Below are 25,486 nucleotides of genomic sequence, written 5' to 3'. Positions count from 1 at the left end.
TGAACACACTCACAGGCCCTCACACATCAACATCGAGACTAAAAGTAATACAACCGCCACACTAGTAACAGACTTCCTAAATGTTTGTGGGGCAATAGAGGCAGCTCTTATTTGTTCTCTTGATCGAATTGTCTTCAAGGAAAATAACCAAAAACTATACATGCCCCCCCACAAATCACTATTACTCCCCCCTCGTTATCATTTCCCTATACGTTACGGGTTGCTTTGCCTGACTTGTACTACTCTTACTCTTCCCCTAAACACCATTAACCTAAATGACTGTCAGGTCAGTCTCAGCCACATGCCCTCCACAAAGCTGAAGGCACACCAAGACCTCCTCCAGTCCAGGATAGGGGGGTGGTGCCTAGAATGCCCTGTGTAAATAGCCTCCCTCACTATCGCCACAGGAATAAACACACACTTTATCAATTACACAATTCTGGTCAGTGTGTTTACAGCAGTTCCCCATATTATTAGGTTAATAAGTCTTGATCAATGTGCACTTCAGCGCATAAAATATGTATAGCAATTTGGTTTTTGTCATCTTCGTGTTTTTAAAAAACTAAAATAAAGGCGGTTTTCAAACTGCACACAAACTGAAGCTTGACATATGTTTGAACCCCACAACTGATCACACAAACTTTAGCTGAACTTTGCATAAACTGTGCCCCACTTCTCCCAGTACAACACACAAGCTCCCACAACCCCTTGACCTTCTTGCTCGTTGGGTATAGGTCATTGATAGAGTGTTGGGCGGGACACACATGCACCAAGCATCCTCACCAGTTACCACCTAGTAACATACCATCACATAGAAAACGGGTTCCCCCAATCTACATGCCTCATCATGTCAGGATTCACACCTAGCCAAGCACACACCCACTACTCTGGGCATGTGACTTCTGAAACATATGGACACTCCAAACCTCATCCATCTTTTATACTTTAAATATGAGAACGTTTAAAAATGAAACTGAGACAAATCGATTTTTATAATACATGTTTACAAATGTTACCAAACCACAGGAGTCTTGAGAACATGTCAGTACACAGAACATAGTCAACATGTTAGAGCTTTTAGCTTGCTAGCATCCAACACAGGTTTCACAGAATCCACGGCACACGTTTCAGAAGGCCGGTAAATCCACAAAGCAGAAAACAAATAGTACATGGCATCAAAAATAAAATTGCTTTTTACAAAACTTGCAAAGAAGGCCTGTACTTGGCAATGGCTTATCGGCGGTCATAGACAGCAAGGAAAGACACTGAAAATACTGTACTGTTCGGTGGGCTGAAGAAAGACTAGGCGCCCAGAGCACACTCCCCTTGAAGCAGTACTTGCAAGGTCCTCTTTTCCCAGCACACTTCCCTTTTGCAATAATAGGCCCCAGTACTTCATATGCCAGCCTACTGTTGAACAGGGCCGCTGTACATACACACACTCCCCTGGATGGCGTTCTCCAGCGAAGGCGACATGGAAGAACACAAGTGAAAACTGTACATGTTTTTGTACACACCATAGAAACTATGTTTGACGGGAATGCGGGGTATTCATTAAAGGCAACACCTCTCTTTGGCCAGGGACTTTCAGTCCCTATCATTTTAAAAGGGCTATGAATGCATGTAAGTGAAGGCGTGTTCGGTTTTGTAAATCGGAGTTATTGCCACACAGTTCCATGTGCCCTGAAGGAACCGCATAGGGAAGGAGACATCTTACAGAGGATTGGGGGGGGGGCTGGGTGGGTGTGTGTGGGTGTATATATATATATATATATATATATATATATATATATATATATATATATATATATATATTGAATGCCAACACTTCCCTGGTGCACAGAAGCACAGTGAACTCTGATGCGCCTCCAACGGTGTCATGCTCTGGTGCCGGTTTGACCACAGACCGGGAATGTGGCTGATAAAAGATTGGTGAATGACAGGACTGTTCGCGGAACACCCAGTGGACCCAATATACGGTAAGCAGACACACATACCTTGCACAGCCCGCTTTCTTTCAAGCACCCAGTCCGGTTATAGTATTGACACTATGATTATTTTTTTTTTTTATTGATCCCAGCACTGTTTTTTATTTTTCTCTGTGATACTTTATGAATCATGTATCAACTGCAATATGTGAGCTCCTATGTCAAATGGCGATACAATGCATTCTTGTCCACAGATGATGTATGCGGCAGTTTGGAATATGTCACAATTTGGTTTTTTGCTTCAATAAAACTTGAATGATAAAAAAAATTAAAAAAAACAACCAGTCCGGGAGAAGGATCACAAACCCAGCTGTCAAGTTGCTTTACGATAAAAGAGGTCCTTCTGTATAAATGCTTAAGTAACCTTAAACACATTCTTGGCCCTTTTAAGGATGAAAGAACACAGAACCGTATTTTTATCCTACTGCACATTTCTGTAAAATTGCAGTTAACACAGTTGAGTGGTATAAATACAAATACTGCACAACATAACACTTTGAACTTGTGTGCGTTCTTCTGAAGAGAATCCATTTGCCACATTCTTTATATGTCTAGAGCTAATGCCTCGAGCACCCCAATCTATTTTGGCCACCAAGTGTTTGATACAGTACAACACGAGAGTCACAGTACTGAATTTGGCACATTGGAATACGTTCTATGTCCCAGCAGGGTAATGTGGGTCAAAATGTGATCCAATGGGAGGAGAACAGCCATGGACAAACATCCACAAAGCACCTTCCTCCACTGCTAGCACCTTTAAAGCAAATGGCATGCAGAGGCTGGTTAGCACAGCGGGCCGAGTTATGCTAGCTCTGGTCTGAAATGCCTGTCTATGGTAGGCTACATTGGCCTGCGTACCCCAATATTTGGAATTTTCCAACTTTCGACTCTATAGTGAATGCTCTCAATGGGGGATAGAGGTGTGTGCATATGTACGGGGTCTTGTGGCTTCAGATAGGCCAGGTTCCATCTGGACTTCCCACAGAATACCATTGAATGATAGGACCACATGTCATGACCCTTTCCAGTTTTTGAGTACAACGGTGTGAAACATCAGGAATGTGGAGGGGAGTCCCTCATTTTTGCTGAAACAAAAAAGCAGCAGCTTTGTGTTATTCCCTTGGCACGTGCCTGATCTGGTGTGCTGCGGGTGAGAGCTCCCTTCACAGTGGCAAAACAGCCAGAAGACGAGGAAAATTTATACCATGGGAATGTGCTGCAAAATCCCCAAATCCATTGTAAATACACAGGCAGCCAGTTGTACATGCTGAAATAACTGGAGGACTCACATCCTAGCCACTCCAAGGGATTTGAAATCAAAGACTGCACCACACAAGGTAGAGGAGAACAATGGTGTAGACAGTGTCCAGAGTGTTTACAGTCGACAAAGCTGCCATTACCCTACACGTGTTTGGATAATGAATTGGAAGAAAACTGGCATGCATTACACAGGCATGCGATCATGCTAACTTGCAGGAAAAAAGTCATGTTGCATTCGGACAGGGAAGGACCGCGATGAACAGGTTAAAAGAAAATCATCTTTTAATGCAAGATTGTCTCTGCTTTAAATATGGCTGGACGGTCTCCCGTTGTTTTCACGAAGGAAATTACTTTGTGTACATTACTTCGAATTTGTAGAAGTATTTGTGGGCTAAAGGGAGGAGGGGGGTTGGGTGGCAGTCAAAGGAAAGAGGGTTGTGAAGGCACTGCCCCCACCTACAAATCGATGTAAAATTCGAAGTAATGTACACGAAGTAAATTACAACAAAGTAACGTTTTTTCGTTGAAATTACGTAAAACCAGCTGGAAACTGGATTTAGTGCAGTTCTCCAATCCATGAAATGCAATGATGAAACGCCAGTGTTCGCAATAGCGTTGCAGACAAATGCAATGATCCAAATACATACCGTTTCGGTGAGCAGACTCGGCAAGTATTTCTCATCGAGTGCAAGGTTCTACAACACAATATCTCATGTGAACATTCCAATAGGGCCTTCGAAAGCCACTGCACATGCAGATAATTCTAATAAGAACCCCATCTTTTTCCTCCGCCCTGTCAATCTCTCTCATCACCCAAACCCCGAAACAATTCAATGTAAAAAGGGAACAATGCCTACAATGAACATCCTGGCTAGAGAGAAAGATATTCAGCGTTCAGATGGGTGCCTCCTTCTGGCAATGTGATGCGACCCCACAGAAACGGCTTCATGGCGGTGGAGTCAGTCCACAAACGTTTCACATTTCATACTCCACAATCACAAATGTGTCCTTGGGAGAAAAGGTTCATGTAAAAAGTGGTAAAGGAAAAGTGCCCCGACCAAATACTGAAGTTGGGTGGTACAGAGAATGATGTAGCTCAAGACATGAAGGACACCTGCGATAGTATGTGTGCTGATGATTACGGATTGTAGCTTCAGACTGCCCACTGCGATGCAGGCAAGATGCAGTGGATTTGGGTGAGTCAATCCTCACCCCAATAGTGGCATGTGTTTCCTATTCCATTCACTTGGCTTCGATATCGCAGCTTTTTCGGATTATCGGGGTGTCTATTCCATGAAATGTCAGTTACAAACTTCACATCGACTGAGTCACCCGTTAGTGGTAGCTGAAGAGGGCAGCAGCCGAAACATTAATTAAAATCTAAAGCAGTGGTTTGGTCTGTGTGCCGGCGTCACCATGCCTTAGCATCATGCTGAAACGATAGAAGCTGAACGGTGGAAGCAAGAGCTGTCTCACAGCCACCCGAATGTATGTTCATTTCCCAGCATCTGCTTCTCACAGGCGCGATGCAAATTCCTTCAACAATGCAACGCTCTTCGATCCAGTTTTTTTGCTAATCTTACACCTCACTGCCCACAGGATGCAAACTGAAATTGGTGCTGATCACATACCAGCATACCACAAAATTGATTTTGCGCCAGTGACCCAGTGGCTTAAACATTGATAATGAAATCCCTCTAAAGTGACTTAGGAATGCCGGACACTTTGAAGGCCAGTTCCACAGAGACTGAATTCTTTGCATCCATTTCACAATGTCTACTTAGTATTACATTGCCTTTCTTCCATTTCTATCGAACCGGAAAATTCAACTATGCTCGAAGACCACCTTCCACTCTCTGGTTTCCAGAGAATCATAGCATTACTGTTCATTAAATATTGCTTGAAGGATCCAAAGGTCAACATAGAAGCTTATTCCCACAAAAGGGGAGGCAGGTAAACATATTTGATCCCTTTATCAAGTCAGTAAAGGTTTAAGAAAGCTTTCCAGCCAGGGTGCACTTTCCCTTGGCACTAAAGCAGGCAGATGAGGTTCTTTCCTTCTTCAATTTCCTCTTGCACTTTGTCGCTTGAGGTGGCGATTTCCGCCTGTGCTGAGAAGACTGCACAGACGAATGTGAGGACAGTGGCCCCAATGGCGGTGTAGAAGGCCCAGCCCACAGAACATTCTCCCAGTTTATAGGCAGAGGCATATTGTCCACAATACACCACTGCCTTTTGGCAACCCCAGCCTGCTGGGTAAAGAATCAAGCCCAGGATAAGGAACAAGCCTACAAAGAGAAGAAAAAAAGCCGATCAGTAAAAGCCAAGTCAACTAAATACAAAAGTCACATTTGAAATCAAACATCCACAGAGATCCATCTGGCACACTACACATAACGTTGTGGATTTGCAGATAAAGAATGCTACTTAATATCCCACAGCCCAGAAACAAGCCCATACAATATTGCTTGGCTACTCGAGTTTCATTAATGTCTCAACTCCTTCAATACAGACTCCATGACTATTACACAGGAAACTGTACTTCCGGACCACTATTTTTGACTAACGCAGAGTATACAGTAAGGGTCACAGATCACCTCTAGAAGGACAAGGATTGGCACTTTTAATGGCACTACGGTGGTGATGTGTGCAGTATTAAAAAGGCAAATAACACAAGCATAAAACATAATATAATACTGTGAAGGATTTCCATACGGACTACAGATGTGAATGTATGTATTTTATGAAAACGGAAGAAAAGGTGAAAAGTAAAGGAAAGAATGGATTTGAAAGGAAAGGAGGTGTTGGCAAGGGGCTAGTGGCAGAGGGTTTAATGTAGGTGAGATCCCCCTAAAACAAGTTGCCAAAATAGATACATTTGCTCATTTGTTAGGGAGTTGGAAAATGGGCAATTCGACTTTCAGACATCAAGCCAACGTGCTTAAAAGAGTTTCTAGTGGGCTGACACAGTATAACAAATACATATTGATTTTAAAAAACATTGACATAAAATAATAACGTCGGACATCAACTTTTGTGTTCTCTTATTCACCCTCTCCTTCAGTCTTATTCAATGTTTTGAGGCAACCGAGGAGCATTTGTGTGATGTGATAAGCAAGGAGCCTGTCAGTTTGGCTTCCTTTTCCCATTGCTGTGACAGTTGGCCTGAGGGCAAGTTGACAGAGATCCGCACCTCAGCAGTACACATTGACCTCTCTGAAGTTCCATTTACGTACAGAACATAGCGCCTTGAAATAAAAAGGTTAGCCTCTGATGCTGGCGGGAGACAAATGGTGGGGTGTCCGTTGGGGGAGCGAGGCAAAAGGCTTGATAGGGTAGTGGGATCGATATGGATTCCTGTGCGCTCTTTACCACTCTCAAAAATCGGAATTGTGAAATTCTGTATCGGCAGCAAATGCCCCACTCCCCACAAATCACCCACTATGATTTGAAGTAAAATGCACAGAAGAATTGAAGATCAGGGAGGGCAACTCGCGCTCTGATTAAGAGTTAATTAGTGACCAACATATATTAAGGCTAGAAAGACCCATCTCTGTTTTCTTCGTCCACCACACACTCAGAAGTATTCATGGCCTTGCTTCCTTGAAGGAAAGAGTCAATTGCAAATGGTTTGTCCAAATAAAGTGAAGTACACTTTTCGTTCAAAGAGAATGTAATGATAGCTCATGCCATATAATGTCATGATTTGTTCACTCTGCAGGAAGGCCACAAAGTCTGTGCTTATGGTGCCAAGACCGCTTCTGTAAATGGGTCTTGTCTTATGGACTGTTGCCCAGCTATAGTGTCGTCCCTACAGCCCGCTATGCGCTATTAAACAACCTCACCTTGAATTCGCTCATATTGCTCTCCAGTGGCTTATTTTCCAGTTCACTGCACAGTAGGTCAGATTATATTACTTGATGTTTCATTATGTAATATTACATTAGGTCTAATGCCCAAGCGCTTTGGAGCAGTCACATGGGGGGTAGAGAGCAATCCCAAAACATGCATTTAAAACACTACTAACTCCCAAAGGTAGACCTGCAAATGTAATCTTGTTTGCAGACTACACCCATGTTGTGACCCAAGATACACCTACTGCCCCTATGAAAGGGATAGGGTAACTGCAGTCCAGGTCAAGAGGGCTATACAAAGGCTAGATTATGCAGAGTAACTCACATAAGAGCCAATACTTAGCCTAAGAAAAGTCCTGCCCCACACACCACCATGACCATTCCTAGCAGGCCTCAAGAACCAGAAGAGCCATGGTACAAAAGCCACCCCCACATTTCCTCCCAGCTTGAAGGTCTATAGTAGCTGGTCTTTGCGGTCATTTGAGGGCAAAGGGGAGTTAGTAAAAAGGCTTGGCCCGCCTGATTTACTGGGCTTGGTTTGAACATGCCCAGGCTCACAATGGCGCCCAGGCTCACAATGGCACCCAGGCACTGTGGAAGGGCCGGAGTACTGGCCACTGCAGAGTCAAAGACAGTGCTCAGTGTGTTAAACATTTTGCACAAACGGGCAAGCATAGGTGCTTTGAGACTACTGCAGGGGTGGTTTGGCGAAGTACATAAACTTTGTATCAGAAAGGGGGAACAGCATGAAATGTTTGCTCATTTTTCTGAGAGTTGCGATCATGGCAATATTTTAATTTAAAAGGTTGCCAGTTGTAAATGCTGCGTAGATCACCATTTCTCTTGCATTTGAATCCGTTTTGGAGCACATTCACTTCAATTACATGCCCAGTCTCTCCCCTTTGGGGTGTTGGCTTGCAACCTGAAAGACTCCCTCCGTGCCACTCAGTTCTGTGAGGTTGCGTACTGCAGCACAATGCCCTTGCCAATCAACAAAGTGCGTTATAGCCTTATGGGAACATAACAGAAGAGTATCAGACTGCCAATGCATACAGAAAGACGGGCATTTGGCCGGTCTCGCTCTACATACTCTATTTGTCCCACATCCACCTCTGCCTTTTACACTGTTTACTCTACTCAGCCTGCATAGGGAGCTCAGGCTAAATTTTCTCTATATCACTTACTACTAATACTAAAGATAGTTTTGCACAGCTGAACACAGTGAAAACTATGTGCATCTCATCAAAAATGTCTAGTGTATTAACTTGTTCAACAGTGCAACACTACATGCAATATAAAACATGTATACTGCATTAACTATGTTACAGACAAGTGAACATGCACTGAATGTTTCTTCGACCTATATGACAAATTTGCATGTCACTGTATGTAAAATATAGCAGAGCCCTCATTTGCAGGTAGTTGCCATTGGGGTTCATAAACTAGTGCACATTGGCCTGTTCCCCCTTCAGTGCTGCGACTCACAGAATACGGCTGAAACTCATGAAAACTGTGGTTCAGCTGTCACAGTCACCGACATAACAGTCCCTCTATGTATTTGTACACTGTACATATGGCTAGTATGTCTTTAAACTAGTCATCTCTTCCAGTCATTTAACAGATTACTACATACTAAATACTATTCGCCTGCAAATGTAATGCTCTTTTATTTTCATGTTTCATGTCTTTTAGTTTAATGTTTTTTTAAGTCACCCCACAGCGCTTCAGGGCCATAATGGCAGTAGGTGCTACGTACGTACATAAAAAATAGAATACAATGCTAAAAGATTCAGAAATCTGTTAAATAGATTGAGTTGCCAGGTAGATAGCTCAGGGGCAGCGCGCTCGCTTTGGAAGCAAGACGGTGCTGAGCAACACAGGTTCGAGCCCCGGGTCCGCGCTTAGAAACCTCTGGGTATTAAGTGCATTATAAATAAACTATACATTATGTACCTTCCCCCGGTTGAACATTACTCAGATTTACCCATTTGAAATGTTTAGTATTATATGACAGTGTACCCAGTGCATATTGTCAATTTGTGTGTGCCCATTCCATGTTCTCACTTGTAAACTCCCGCTCTACTACCCAGGTCTCCGTGGTCAATGATTCCTTTACCTCCTTTGTTGACATCAAGTGTTTCCGATCAAAGTGCAGGATTTATTTTGGGTGTATTTGAACCTGTGTAGGCCTTGACTTGCTGCCTCTGAACACGGTGAAGGAGTGGGGAAACAGGAGAAACCACGGAACTCCGCAAGATCGGTGTAGAGTGTCATGGATTACCCCCCACCCCCCTGAACTCCGACCCCCCCCCCCCCACTATCCTCATCTCACCAGATTGTCCTCTTAAAGGGAAAGGTAGTCCTCCATGATGAAAATCATATAAACCAACGCGCTAGGTTAGTCTAGTTCAAGCGCATGTTGTTTGCAGAAATGAGGGAAAACCAGGGCTTTAAGTAGACAAGAACCTGGTAATGCTACAAAAGCCCCCACATGTCGAAGGCTGCATGTGTAGGTGAACAGAACAAGAAAAACACATGATGCCAACATTTCGAGTAGTCCCATTACTGTGGTATACCGTTATGGACGGATTGGCTTGAAAATGGGATCTGTGCCAAAGGTAGCTATGAAGGGTAAGCCAGTGCCCTTCTTGTGTGCAGAATTGCCCCGGGGACCTTTTTGGACTGCTTTGGGACTATGCTAGACTTGTGGGCCTTTGAGAACCTCTGCTGAGAAAGGAGATGGATGGTCTTTTGGGTGTGGGTGCTCTTGCCCGGTACCAGCCAATCATCCAGATTGGAATGCACCGAGATATTTTGCCTGCGCAAATTTGCTTCCACCACCGCTAGCACCTTGGTGAAAACACGAGGTGCCAATGCAATTTAACACATAAGTACTTTGAATTGAAAGTGACGCCTGTCTACTTTGAATCTGAGGTATCTGCGATGAGATGGTAACATGGCAACATGAAAATATGCATCTTTGAAGTGAAGAGTTGCCGTGCAATACCGCAGCCCCACAAAATGTTCTGCCAAACAATTTCCCACAAGCCATGGACCGCTATGAATTAGTGAGGGCGTGATCACTGAACAAACGAGCATCACCATTCCAAGGTAGCTTAAGGGATTTTTCCTTCTGCAGGTCATGCACATTTTTCTGAAGGAGATTGGGTAGTAAGTCCCACCCCCCTGCCCTTTACAAAGCTATGACGTCAGACAGGATTGGTAAGAATGGTCAACAGACATAATTAGGAATAAATGCCATCAAGAATGTTGAATATGTGCCAGCAAGCAAGAGGTCAGTAATGACAGCTGGCAGGGGACTAGCAACAATGGAGTATGCCAGGTTTAGCAATACTGATAAGGTCAGTGATATAATAGCATGATCGACTGGAAGGCAATTGGGAATAAATCAAAGCAGGCACGTGATTGGCCATATTGACTTTATGTAGTCTGGCGTGACCATAATGATCTCATGCAGGATTAGCAATAATTAGAATTCATACATCTGAGACATTTCATTGCTCCAATCCCACCCCGTTCTTCCTCAAAGACAAACCACTATCGGTCCCATCAGCAACCCCCCAGGCACATATTTGCACACTCATGAACCAATCACCCACCCCAAGACGAATTCCAACATTCCACTCCCTACAGGCATCTCACCACCCATTTTAAACAGTTTTAGGACCACCTTCCGGTCAATCTTCCACAGGCACATGGAAGAACATCCCCAACAGAACCGTAGACATGAACTGCCCATTTGGCTCTTAGGGGCTCATGCCCCTACCTTCACCCACATCTCAAATCCCCACAGAAATTGAATCCTTAAGTCCATAGCCACACATGTCGAACAACCATCACATTTCTCCAATTAACCACAGGGATGTGGATAGGGATGAAAAAGAGAGGACCAAAATTAAAAGGGAGTGGTGAAAGGATGAGAGAGGACATGCAGTGGGAAAAGGGGAGTGAAAAATAAGGAGTTGAATAGATTGGACAGAAAAAGAAGATGTGGTTCCAAATTTGTCGCCTTATCTTCTAGAACATGTGGGTTCTAATACAGTCTTTCCAAGCTTGACAAAAAATTAGGAAAACCATGATGTCCCTTGTGCTTCTGCTTGTTTTTATGCTAAAAGCAGAAGTGCTTAGGAATAAAAAAAAACACCAAAAAAAGAAAACACTTTATTAAATAAAAGTGGCTGGTCTGAAGGCTTTGCAACAAAACGATAAGGTCTTTAATTCCAGCTTCCCAGGTTCAACAAAAGCGTGTGATCTTGGTGACTTTAGCTCGCTTTGCTCACATTTCCTTATCTACCGAACATGGGAGGGCATACAAAAGAACAAACAACATTATGTACTACATTCAATTTAATTTACATGAGAGGTGCAGGTGTTTTTTTCGAATGCAACCAACTTCAGGGCACAAATGGCAACCTAGCAGTGAAGTTGCTGACTTTAAATCAGAAGATTCGGGTTCTAATTCTGGCTTCTACATTTGATCAAACCTCTTGGGATTATGGGAATATTGATTTCTCTGTTCAATTATCTGGGTAAGCAACCAACAGAATACCAAATTGCAGCACAATATTACATCACACAAAATATTTAGGCCAGGTGTGGTATTGTGGCAAAATCCTCCATTTTGGAATCTGAGGGACTGTATTCTAATCATGGGCATGCCTTGGGTGGTGTTTTGCTGCTTGTAAGCACTGCAGACTACTTGGCAGTCCTTGAGATTTAACCTATCTGACTAATGATTTGTTAAAAGTAAGTATGGCTTTAGCATAGGCGTGGGCTCATTATCAGTTCCCATCTATTAACATGTGGCAGCCTCAGGGCTTAAAAACCTATTGTTAAAGAAAAAAAATACATGTACGTGCCCATCGCCTGGGGTGAGGGCCTTTGGATAGCCTTTACTGTGAGGCCATAGAGGAAGGCCAAGTTAGTACTATGTCAGACTAGCTTTCCTTGTAATTTTAGTGAAATAATGCCACTGATTGGAATCCCAGTACAAGCATTTGCCATAAGATGTGCGATTTTGGGCAAGTATCATTTTCCCCTCTGGTTATTTTTTTTTTCATTTTATAAATGAGGAAGTTCTTGGTAATAAACTAAACACCAGTGTGAAGTGTTATGTTAAATCAAAAATATTGGCAAGGACACAAAGGAGATTTGGTGAAGTGCAACAGTGCAGACTTCGGTGCCAGAACTTGTGTACCCCAATATCAGCGTTCCTACCAGGACAACATGGTTTTAATATTGTGCAAGTCATTATCTAAAGCTCGTCAGTTTCCCATTTTGTTCTTTTTTCACTCACAACAAAATTAAATGTCTTGATGCACAATAACAACCAACCATGACTTTGCAGTCCTTTAATGTTCTTAGGTGCCCATGCCTACTATCCTTATCTGCCACCATCTAGGCACAAGAATGGACATATGTGCCCAGTCATTAAAACTGATGCTAGCTTTGTTGCACATTATTTTCTTATTTGATCAGAATCCTGTGATGCGCGATTGTGCTCTCACCGGGCCTGTGTTTATTTGAACCGCGTAATCCAAGAATTGAACAGGATTAAATATTTCCAATAATATGTGACATTTCTCAGACCTGGTTCCCTGCTTGCTACCTCTTTTGCCACCTGCAATTCCCTTTTTAGGAAGGGATTATTTCCTGTAGTGTGGCCATCGTGAATTGTTGTGGTAGGGCACAGTTATAAAACTTGACTCAGGTTTAGATTTCTTTACGTACATGGAAATATACGGAGTGGATGTCTTTAGGATGTGTTGGCACTGGCTTGATTGGCCCTTTCAATAGATGTGTGTCCACTTCTTCTTGTAGAAGTTGCAGTCGATGATCTGGCAACCTGCGACATGGTGGTATATTTCGTGGATTTCTGACCAGCTCAATGCAGCAACCCTGTCGCACCATGCTCAGCACCCACTTTTTTGTTGTGATCCCTTCCCACGCGTGGGTGAGTGATGCATCCAGAGACATGGGAGAGGACATGAACCGGGAAGTCAATGCATTGTGTAGGAGTCTACTTCACTTGTGGGTGCGCCTCTTCCCCTATGTCTAGCACAATATTTTGCTCTTTGTGGCGAGGTGTACAAGCATGTGTGACCTCCTGATGCACCCTAGCCCCTCCCCAATATGATGTTTGGAAAAATGTGAATGAGTGGAGGTGGAACCTTGGGCTTGAAATGTACATCTGCTTGTTGGTGATCCTCCGCGCTGTTAGGTCCCAGCAGCAATTTGCTCAGATGTCTCAAGAGTCTTCTCCTCTTTTTTTGTTGCTTTTTCAGGAGCATAGACCGTTTTTCCAATTAGCAGTTGAGTCATCTCAGGATTTATTGATTGAATAGTGCGTTTTGGATTTAAACACTGTTCCTTTCAACCAGGCATGTCTCCTGACCACTGCCGCTCCAGCCACCTAGGCAACCAGCGGTTTCTGTGAAGTCTAATGTTTTCTTGATTATTGCATGACCAGATTGTTGGCCTTCTTGCACTTTACCTTGCAACCGTGCAAGCATGTTGTCCGGGAGATCTTTAAGGAGTGCGTGGCGTTTGTCCCATTATATCTGGCCATGATGTTAGAAACCCATATGCTGCAACTAGCCATCAATGCCATGTTCCTTCCCAAAGTGTATATCCGGTTCTCCTTTTCTGGAGGATGAGTAGAAACAGTGGAGCAGCAGCTCATTTCCTGGTTGTTGCTATTGTCAGAGAGTCAGGTTTAGGCTGACCTGGAACATAAATGGGACAGATTGGGAGGGATTTCACTTTTTAACAATTCAAATATTGGTTTTAAGAAGGATGGTACAAGTAGTTTAGAAGATTGCATCAATTCAATTAGATGCAATGAGACTCAGTCTTTTTAGAAGACACTTAACAAACACAAGACCATGTCCTATTCAGACTTTTGTGTCTTTGCTACTGAGCAGAATAGAAACAAATTTGGTTCAATGTGTATGCAAAATGGTCTTCAGTAGACAAATTAGTAAGTGGAGCTTCTATGTCTACTGGTGGCGCCATGAGATAATCCTCTGGGCCACAAAGGTCCTTCTCATATCAGAAGACTTTCTTCCAGTACTGTTCCTCATCTCCCTCTTCACGATTTTCTAGATCATCAGGGATGAAAATGTTCAGCCGAGATTGTTTTTTAAAAGTGTTGCTTTGATGTAGGAGAGGGAAGCATCAGCCAGCCTGGTAGACAGGACAGGTACAGCTTATTCAGTCTTTCACGCCCTTTTCATGAGAGGATATTTCCTGCTCCTCATCCAAGGGTAACTCTGTTTTTTTATTTTTAAAGTTTGAGGCCAGGGATTGGGGTTAGGATAATTCCTGGGTCCATGTCTGAGTCCAAAACCATGACTTGGGTTCAGGTAGGATGTTGGTATCTGATGTTCCTGTCTGGGCCCTGAGCCTAACTTGCCACCTTATACCAATGAGTCTCTGAAATATGTGCCGATCCCATGTTTTTGCCCAGTATATGCAGGTCCCTGTTTTGGGCCTCAACCTTTTGGAGTTTGTAAGTCCAACAGCATATGGTTGCCAGGAGAAGTGATCCTTTGATCATGTGGGATGTGGGCCGATGGAGGGCTTTGCTTTGGAACCCTGTCAGAAACATTGGAAGAAAACTAATGGCCTAAAGTGAAATGAACAAATCCGTCCTGAAAGAGCAAGCAGGGAACTAGTCACCAAGTATGTCATTTGTTGGGAATCTATGCCTCTAGCTCACTGTTGGTACAAAAGGAATGCCATGTAAATGCAATGCACTGCACACAAACCTATGTGTCCAATAGGTAAATATGGACCAAGCAACTTTTGGATTGGATTTTTCAAAGCCAGATTTCACATGTAAAGCCAAGGGTGTATTATTGCATATTTATTTATTTCAGCAACTGTGTGACAATTCAACGGCACAAGGCTGAGAACCAAGCAACAGTCATGATCAATCTAAAAGATAGGTCTAAAACTTTTGAATGCATTTTTCTTCCCGAAGGAATCCAGTGGGCCATAATGTTTGTGGAAGAACCTATCACAGATACAGAAACGTCTGGATATTGTCACAAGTGAAACATTCTTGGATTCCCTATGTACAAAGAGCAATTTGTATTTTGTGTATATGTATTTTATATGTCCTGTGTAGAGAAATGTATCTGCAATTTAAACGGGATTGCTATTCAAGCACCACCTTCACTATGCGTTATACAGAATGGTGTAAATTACAAGGTCTATTGCAGCATTAATCAAAGGAAATCTAAAGGACTCTTTTGTGCCTTAGAAAACCACATCTTATTTCAATGACTATTTAATTTACTCAAAATAATGCAATAAGGAACAAGTTACTTACCTGTAACTGTTGTTCTCCAGCATGGGTCTGGCATGGATTCACATGCTCATGAATATTCCCCGTCGTCAGGCTGGGAATCCTCGGTAAAGAAAAAACCAGTATCAGTTTCGTTTCTGATCTGTCTTTCGTAGTAATAACCAATCACTGGTCTCTGCGTCATACTGACCACAGCCAATGACTGCCCTCTACCTAAGCACCTCCTCCGGCAGCCATCTTCAGATTTGGAAGCACGTGAAGTGGCAGTATGACCAAGTGAAGAGCCGCAGAGGGGTAGGCGGGAGGGTTCGCATGTGAATCCATGCCAGACCCATGCTGGAGAACAACAGTTACAGGTAAGTAACTTGTTCCTTCTCCAGCATGGGGTCTGGCATGGATTCACATGCTCATGAATAAAGAATACATAGCAGTACACACATGCACAACCACGGGAGGTGGCAAAGGCTCAACATTAAGCATCACATTAACTCAACATTAAGCATCTTACCTCCTCACCAGGCTCACCTCAGGCGAACAGGTTGCGCAGCACTGCTTGGCCGACCCTGGACTCCTCCCTGGAATCCCGGTCGACGCAGTAGAATTTCGTGAAGGTGTGCGTCGACCTCCACGTAGCAGCCCTGCATATGTCCAGCAGGGGCACACCAGATAGGAACGCCGTGGTAGCTGCGATCGCTCTGGTGGAATGGGCTCTCGGACGGCCAGGCAGCGGTCGGTTTGCCAACCGGTGACAGTACATGATACAGCCGGAGAGCCATCTGGAGATGGAAGCCTTCGAGAGAGCCTTCCCCTGATTGACAGGTCCAAAGTTCACAAAGAGTTGTGACGTCTTCCGAAAACCTTTCGTGCGGTCCACGTAGAACTTCAGCGCTCTAGCTACATCCAGCGAGTGCAAAGTCCTCTCAGCCGGCGACGAAGGCGATGGGAAGAACACAGGTAACACCAAGGGTTCGTTGAGATGGAAGTCCGACGGTACCTTGGGCATGAAGGAGGGGTGCGTCCTGAGCACTACCCTCGTGTCGTGGAAAGTCAAGTACGGGGCCTTGCAGGAAAGGGCCTGGATCTCTCCCACTCGTCGTGCGGAGGTGATGGCCACGAGAAAAGCTGTTTTCCACGATAGAAACTTCAACGGGGCCGAGTGCAGAGGCTCGAACGGAGGTCCCATGAGCTTGGTCAGCACCACGTTGAGCTCCCACGCCGGGGCCGGAGCCTTCACCGGCGGGAACGATCTGAACAGTCCCTTCATGAACTCTTTCACCAGACGATGAGACCACAAGGACGTCCGGCCCGTGGTTCTGGTGTATCGGGAGATCGCAGCAAGATGAATCTTGATGGACGCGTGTGCCAGACCAGCTTTGGCCAGCGTCAGCAGGTACGGCAGTACTTGGGGAGCCGTAATCCGTAGAGGGTTAATCTTCTGTGCGTGGCACCAGACAGAGAACCTCTTCCATTTGTGTCCGTAGCATTTAAGAGTCGAGGACGCCCTGGCCTTTGCAAGAACCTCTCTGCAATCGGCCGGTATGTCGTATCCTCCAAACTCTAGCGCTGCAGGAGCCAGGCCTGCAAGTTCAGCGACTTCGGGTCGTGGTGGAGGATGGCGCCTCCTTCCCTGGAGAGTAGATCCGCGTCCGCCGGCAGCTTGATTGGCGGGGACGCTGACAAGTCCAGAAGGTCCGGGAACCATATCTGCCTCGGCCACGCAGGTGCGACGAGGATCATCCTGCACCGTGACCTCTTGAGCTGGTTGACGAGCCGGATTAGCAGAGGCAAGGGAGGGAACGCGTAGAGGAACAGGCCCTCCCAGGGGAACGAGAAAGCATCGCCCATGCTCCTCGTCTGGGGAAACCTGCTGGCGAACCTCCGGCACTTGGTGTTCGTCGCCGTCGCGAACAGGTCGATCTGGGGTGTGCCCCACCGTCGGAAGAGGCGATCCACCAGATCCTGCCGTAGTTCCCACTCGTGGCACGAGCGCAGCTCCCTGCTGAGTGAGTCGGCGATGGTGTTTTTTATCCCTGCCAGATGAAACGGCACCAGAAGAATCCCTTGGGCGACGGCCCAATGCCACAGGTCCTGCGCCTCCTTGGACAGCGCTGGGGACCTGGTTCCGCCCTGTTTCCTGATGTAAAACATGGTGGTGGTGTTGTCGGTGAAGATCCTCACCACCTTGCCCTTGAGGGACGGAAGGAAGGACCTGAGGGCCCAAAACACTGCACGGAGCTCCAGGACGTTGATATGCAGGGACTTCTCCGTCGGGAGCCAGAGTCCCCTTGCGTGCAGATTTTCGGTGTGCGCTCCCCACCCTTCTAGGGAGGCATCCGTGGTCACAGTCACCTGGTGGGCTGGGGTCTGGAAGTCCATGCCCGCCGTCAGATGCGCGCGGGTGCCCCACCACCGTATCGCTCGTCGGAAACTCTCGTCGAGCTTGATCCTTTCCTCGAAGCTGCCCGTCGTCTGGATCCAGCGCGCATCCAGGAATTCTTGCAACGGGCGCATCCGGAGCCTGCACATGGGAATGAGGTAGATGCAGGAAGACATCATCCCGAGGAGGGACTTGATGGACCTCACTTTGGCCGCGTCGGCCACCAACATCCGTTGCACCTTGCCCAAGATGGTCCTGGTCCTCTCCTCCGACGGGGAGGCCAGAAGGGACACTGTGTCGAGCCTCGCTCCCAGAAACAGTGCGACTTGCGCGGGCACCAGGTGGGATTTGGCGTAGTTCACGGAGAATCCCAGGTCCGTGAGGAGTTGGACGGTCCTTGCCGTGTGGACCACGGCGAGCTCCCTCGTCTTGGCGCGGATGAGCCAGTCGTCCAGGTAGGGGTAGACGTGAATCCCCTCGCGGCGCAGCTGCGCCGCCACCGGTGCGAGGCACTTGGTGAAAACCCTGGGTGCCGACCGTAGTCCGAAGGGAAGGGCTTTGAACTGGTAATGACGCCATTGGACCACGAATCTGAGGAATTTTCGGTGCCCCTTTAGGATGGGAATGTGGAAGTAGGCATCCTCCAAATCCAACGACGATAGGAAGTCTCCTTCCTCCAGCTGACCCAGGACGTGCTGGAGGGTGACCATCCGGAACTTCTGCGCCTTGATGAACTTGTTCAGACGTCGCAGGTCCAGGATGGGGCGCCATCCTCCCGTCTTCTTCTTCACGAGGAAGTATCGCGAGTAGACTCCGGAGCCCCGAAGCCTCTTTGGGACGAGTTCGATGGCGCCCTTTCTGAGCATCGCCTTTACCTCCAGGAGAAGTTGAGGGACGTGAAGTTCTTGCCTGGCCACGGGGGGGACGCGCGGGCACCTTTTTTGAAATTCGAGCGCGTGGCCCCGGGCCAGGGCGTCCAGCACCCAACGGTCGGTGGAGATGGACTCCCACACGCTGACGAAGCCCGCCAGCCGGCCTCCCACCGGGGTGCTTCGGTGGGGGCCCGACCCCACGGCCGGTTCAATCCTGCTTGGACGCGGCCTTGCCGCCTTGACCTCCTTGGCGACGACGGCGGGGTCCGCTAGACTTGCCTCGTCCTCTGTAGGCCTCTTGCGACGACGAGCGGGCCGCTTGACGGTAGGAAGCGAAACCGCCGCCGGAACCTTTGGAGGCGCCCTTGCCTCCGCCGCTCCGAAAGGGCGTCCGTCGTTGCTGCAGTACTCCAAGGGCCCGGGCCGTCTCAGTATCCGCCTTGATGGCCTGAAGGGAATCGTCCACTGTCTTCCCAAACAGGTTGTTCCCGTCGAAGGGCATGTCCAGGACTCTGGTCTGGACGTCCTGCCGAAAGTCCGTAGCTTTGAGCCATCCACGACGTCGAAGGCAAACGCCGTTGCCCAGCTGGCGGAACCCAGTGTCGGCGATGTCCGTCGCCACGGTGATGGCGTGGTCCGAAGCCACCTCACCTTCCTGCAGGATCTCAAGGGCCTCCGCCCTCTTGTCGTCCGGCAGAAAATCCAGCAGGGGAGCTATCTTGTACCAGAGCTCCCTGTCGTAGCGGGCCACGATAGCCAAGGCGTTGGCCGCTTTAATCGTCGTCGCTGCCGACGAGATGACTCTACGTCCCATAGCATCCAATTTCTTTCCCTCGCCGTCCGGCGGGGAAGTCGACGTGGAGGCCGCACCCCCCCCCCGCTTTCTTCCTGGCTGCCGCGGAGACGACGGAGTCCGGGGTAGGCTGCGCCCGGAGGCATAGGGGGGCCGTGTCCGGGACCCGGTACTTTTTCTCGTACCGGTCTCTTCTCGCTGGCGTCGTGGAAGGGTTCTTGAGGAGGGAAAGGCCCTCATCCCAAATGTCGTCCAACAGAGGCACTGCGAGGACCGTCTTCCTCTTGGCCTCGCGCCGCTGGTAAAGGAAGCCTTCCCTTTTCTTCTCCTCAGGGCAGAGTTGGAAAAGCTCGGATGCCCTGGCGATCATTGAGTGGAACGATCCAATCTCGTCGGGCGGAGAAGCCCTGGTGGGAGGCGACGACGGAAAATCCTCGTCGTATGCCTCGTCGTCCGTACCCGTCGCTGCCGTGTCAGTCCCCGTATCATCCCCTCGGGTGGACGGGGAGGAGGGCTGGACGGGGCGCGACGGTTGAAAAGGAGGTGGTGGATGGATCCTTCTTTTCTTGGTAGGGGGAACACCAGAAGGTCCCGGTTCTGGATCCCCCGACGGGAGAGGTTCCTCCGTCGGTAACGGTAGCCTCGTCCTTATCTCGGAGCATAAGGACTGTATAGCCAACAAAATGGCCGCCGAGTTGTCTTGCGGCGCTGGCAGAGGGGAATCCGACGGGCGAGCAGGGGCCCCGTCGGTATCCTCGACGATGTCGTCGTCGTCACCTGCGTCGGGGTCCATTCCGACGGGCTGGCCTTCTTCCACGCCTAGGCCGTGGCTTAAGACCTCGATCAGTTCCTCTTCTGAGGTTGAGGCCGAATCTACGACGACGCCCTGCCCCCCCTTCTTCTTCCCCACGGAGGGTTTCACGGGGGTCCTATCGATGGGCACAAAGGAATACTCCCTCCGAGGAGGCAGGGAGATTCTGGGCCCTGAGGTCGCCACCACTGGTGCAGCCACCACAGGCTGAGCCAGGGCCGCCGCGACCGTTTCGATAGAGGGCTTGGTCGGATGGATCAAGGCCTTCACCACCTTAGGTGCGCTCACCGCCTTATCCTTGAGGGAGGGGGCACTGCCACGCTCCTCCTCTGCCTTAGAGCTCGACCGGGGCCTCTCCAGGAGCTTCGCCGGGTGCTCGGCCTTCCTCTTACCCGACCCAGAGCGTTGGCTCGTGGTTGATGGTGCCGGGGAGGGTGCGCCCTGCCTGGCGCCCGTAGAGCCCGACCGTTCGGCGCTCCCGGTGCCAGCGGACTCGCGGTGCTTGGCCTTATGTTGGGCCCCCGTCGCCGGGGCGCCCTCAAAGGTCTTAGAAGACCGCTCGGATTTCTTCTTCTTCTCGCCAGACGGGCTCTTACCCTCCAGCCAGTTGGCGAGACGTTGATGGCGGTCCTTCATGGTCCGTTCCGACATGTTGCCGCAAAACGCACAGTCCTTCTCCACGTGCGTCTTGTCCTCATGAAGGCAGTAAAGGCAGAAAGAGTGTTCGTCCTCCTTGAAGACGTTCTGCAGCTGGCATCCAGGGCAGACCCTGAACAGCTTTCCGGGCGTCGAGCTTCCCTTCTCCTGGGCCATCTCCGAGATCGGGCCTGAGAAGCTTCTGGAGTCCTCCGAAGTGTAGCTCGACGAAATCTTCACCCTTGAGGGGCACAGATGAATCCGACACGGGTCCCCGCAGATCGGATGTAGGATCGGTGGAGCTTGAGGCTCTTTTGACCGAAAGAATCGAAGTTTTTTGTGAAAAAGCGCGAAAAATAGCACTAACGCTCGAGAGCAATAGCACGAGGATCCCAACACATGAACGTGCGGTAAAAATCTGAAGATGGCTGCCGGAGGAGGTGCTTAGGTAGAGGGCAGTCATTGGCTGTGGTCAGTATGACGCAGAGACCAGTGATTGGTTATTACTACGAAAGACAGATCAGAAACGAAACTGATACTGGTTTTTTCTTTACCGAGGATTCCCAGCCTGACGACGGGGAATATTCATGAGCATGTGAATCCATGCCAGACCCCATGCTGGAGAAAGAGCCATACACATTCTATCATACATATGTTTCACTTTGGTCCTTGGTTTCGAAGTTCAAAGGGACCTGCCTGAGTCTGGTGATTGAAGGGGGAGTTCAAAACTGCTAAAAGTCTAATTAGAAACCCTCTGTGTATTCACATAAAAGGCCTGACACAGCCCTGGAATAACACAGAAGAGACTACATACAAAGGGCTTTGATGATCTGTTTGAGATGGTCTCAAAGATTAGAGCAACAGAATCTCAAAGGTCGTCTTTATTTGTCAAAGATCAGGCCGGCTATAAAAAAAAGAATATTGACACAGTTAAAGGGAAGGTTATGGATTTTATGTCTGACAAAAGACATCTGCCCTGGATTGCCATTAATAGCATACAGAAGAAAGTATGTAGGTGATTTGCCACCACTGTAGGAAAACATCAGTAACTTTACACTAGAAAACTGTATTCATATTAACATGAGGGAAAAACCTAGATCAAATGTCTAATCACTAAATTGAACGCCGTGTTGCTACGTAAGCTCCGATTGACACAGCATTTTCACAATTTGCAGATAGAAGTAAAATCAATCAGGATATGTTATCTTGCAATTGTATAGTGCCTCCTACCTTAGTTTATGGTTTTGAAGCGCTTTGCCTGCCGGAGAGGCAAAGGAGGAGTATGACAGAATATTCAATAGGGGCAGGGAGAAGCAAAATCGGGTAGGTAGTTGGGATGAGAGCAAGGGATAGATAAGACGCACAAAAAAGGACTGAGAAGCAAAAGCTAGAGGAGCTATAGGTACAATTGGATTAATTTATTGTGGGGCTCAACTGTATTCAATGAGGTGCAGGAGATAGCTAGAGAGGTGTTCTCTGCGCAACAGTGGGAAGATATGTTGGACATTACTAACTGCATGGTGATCCTGGGCATGTTGAAGCCGTGCCCAAGAAAACACATGCAGCAAAGCCCTTACAATTACTTCCCTAGGGCCCCCCCCAACAACGTGGGGGCGCTAGGGGGTTGGGGGTTGTATATCAGAAATCTGAATTTGCCAAGTTTGCAAAAGCTCCCTGAAAAGCATGCAACAAACCCTCACATTTTTCGGCTTCCTAATTTATGCCATGGTTACTAAAATCCTAGGCTTGTGCACAAAGTGGTTGTGGCCAGACTTTGAGCTTTCCACAGTGTTCGGGTGAGCCAGGGCTTGTAGAAAATCATGCCCTAGAAAATGCAGCATGCAAAGCCTTTCTACATACTGCACAAGTCCCCAAACAACCACAAACTGACAGATGATTCTATGTATCCCAAAGCTGGAAAGAAAATATGGGCACATTTAACTGAGGGTGGGATTTCGACCATGTGTTCCCTGGGAGAAGAGGACCAGTCTGGCCTTCCTGGAGGTTCCCGAGTCCTCTAGGGCCTTTAAGGTAATGGTCATTGTGTGAGGCAGGAATCCTCTTAGGCTGAGGCTGGGTGCTTACGGGAGTTCACTTAGCATATTATGATCAGAAATTAGAGTACAAAAACAAAATTGCCTTTTCTTCAATAGTGATCTTCTCATCCCACCTTAATGATCATGGCACTGGAAAGCCACAACTCTGTCAGAAGGCAGAAGTGGAGTCATGAAGATATATAATTGCATGCACATAAGACAGAAGAGGAAATTGATCATGGAAAATGGGGAGATGGTCGTGAAGGATTGACATGAGGAGAGAATTAGGCCATTCTAATGAGAGAAGGAGCCCAGTTTACTGAGAAAAAGGATAACCAGTCAATGTTTGGACATTTATTGCCAGATAGCCACCTGAAGAGAGGGTTTGATGAAAACATGTTTCCAGTTTCCAGCTTACTCTCCAGAAATCAGAAGTCACATCTGAATAAGTAAATCATGCCACAATCAACTCCAAGCGGATGATATAGATTGATCAGGGAGAATCTGGGAAGACAGAGGAAAGGGAACTGTGGGAATGCAATTTGAAAAGAGGAACACAGGTGCTGAAATCCTGATGCCCCATGTTCCCTCCACCTAAACTGCATTAAAAATAAGATGTTGCTTCTAAATCCCAACTGATTTGCATTGAATAACGAAATTTAAAACTGACTGCATTTTGGTGCCAGTTTAATGTGGAATTGAATGTGTAAGTGCTATTGAGGATGTTATTAGTGGCTTAAACCAGTCTAAAATACTTTGGACCATAGTGTGAGTCGCAAAATACTATTGTCTGACAGATAGCATGTACTAATTCAGCAGAGGCATCAGTCATAGATCAGATATTGGCACAACAAAAATGGGTATAAAGAATAAATATAATTAATTAAGAATTGGGGAAAGAACAAACCCCTAAATTCCCTTCTCTTCCAATGCACAGGCAGGATCAAGTGTAATGTGGCAGGGAAGGGGGTGGGGGGTTTAACACTGTACATGTGTGAGAAATCTGAGAGCGTTCTCACATCTACTCCCCTTGGATCTTCTATGCAGGTGGCCAGGGAAGGGCCATCGCTTTTGGATCCCAACGAGTGAGGATCACCTGAGAGGAAGGTGTTTGGGGATTGGAGGTGGGATGCACTTAGGTGAGACTCGGTATTCCACATTCTCCTTTGAGGAAGGAACCCCTATCCCAGAGATGGTTATGGGATATTGTTCCCCATGTTCCCTTGTCCATGAGAAGAACAGGAAATATTATCAACCCTGATGTACTAGAAAGAGGAGAAGGATTGGGAATGAGGTACCTTGGGACAAAACACAGTGTCCCCCTTATCCTCGTGATAACCAGCCTAACCCTCCCCTGACCTTTTTGGGTCATTAGAAGGCAGTGCCCCTATATTCGCCTCTTGGAGTAACCAACAGTACTGAGATGAGGAAGAAACAGAGTTATGAACATTACACACTTTCCCCACTCTAGTACTGGGACGAGGAAGAAGCAACAGAGTAATAGGCACCACTCATCTCACCACTTTGGTAGTTGGACAGAGAAGATGAATGAAGGCCAGGCATGTCCTTGTAATCAGAGCCAGGCAGCATTAATGAATTAAAGACACCTGTAGCCCATTAAAGGACTAAAGGTGTATAAAGAGGTGGACTGCAGAGGCACAAGAGGACCAGGGTAAGAGGAAGACACAGCAGAAGGAGCCGAGCGGGAACTTGAGAAGCCGAGACGCTGAGACACCTACAAAGATCCCAGGAGTCATGCTGGTGGGACTCTGCAGGAAGGAGATACCTCGGAAGGGAAGGCGGGCATCAGGCGCTGTTGTCGAGTGGAGGCAGAGCTGCACACAAGAGCTGGCGTGTACTTGATGAAGCACCCATTGAACAGACTTTCCCACTTGGGGAAAAGGCACGAAGAGGAGACGTCGGGTCCGAGTAAGTGTCAGAGACACTAGAATCACCTGAGCGGTCCAAGGGACTGTGAATAGAGTAGGGGTTCCCAAAACCAGGCAAAGTTACCCTTATTGAATACTGAATTGAAGGAAACAAGCAAATATGGCCTTACTGAATACCAAGCTGAATGAAATAAGCAAAACATGCACCTATTGAATATCAAAACGAAAGGAAAGGCAAAGACTATTCATTTTGAACATTAAGTTACATGAAAACAGCACAACTATGAATATTAAAAGAATCACTTAAAGCAAACAGGAAACTATATTGAATAAAAGGCTCTGGGCAAAGTTGGAGTCAAGGTTGATAAACCACTTGTTTGGCTGAATATTGAAGTACTCCAGGAGAACTGGAAGTTCCTGGATTGTGTGACCTGCAATGGGTGGTTTGTGCGATTCAACAACTGCGTCCCAGAAAGCTACTACCTATTGAATAAAGAACAGTTGAAAGCGAATGCAAGGTTCCTGGTTGTGTGACCTGTAATGGGTGGACTGTGTGGTCCAACAACTGCGCCAAGACCACAGAACGCCTATATGTCAACAAAGAAGTTTGCTTTTTTGTGAAAAGGAAAGATACCATT

General features: G+C 47.1%; 1 protein-coding gene across 3 annotated transcripts in view; it reads right to left on the bottom strand.

The window, feature by feature from the left end:
- Positions 1-985: 985 nt before the first annotated feature.
- LHFPL2 (LHFPL tetraspan subfamily member 2) overlaps positions 986-25,486 on the bottom strand; it is a 598,425-nt gene continuing 573,924 nt past the window's right edge. For all 3 annotated transcript variants that reach the window (XM_069627421.1, XM_069627420.1, XM_069627422.1), the window contains one exon: positions 986-5,536. In XM_069627421.1, the coding sequence (XP_069483522.1) occupies positions 5,280-5,536 (257 nt within the window). In that variant the 3' untranslated portion in view covers positions 986-5,279. The remainder of the gene's footprint in view (positions 5,537-25,486) is intronic.

Source organism: Ambystoma mexicanum, chromosome 6p (genome assembly GCF_040938575.1).
Source record: "Ambystoma mexicanum isolate Mex_15411 chromosome 6p, UKY_AmexF1_1, whole genome shotgun sequence".
Classification (NCBI taxonomy): Eukaryota; Metazoa; Chordata; class Amphibia; order Caudata; family Ambystomatidae; genus Ambystoma; species Ambystoma mexicanum.
The sequence above is the reverse complement of the archived record's forward strand: the minus strand, read 5'-3'. Positions and strand labels throughout refer to the sequence as shown.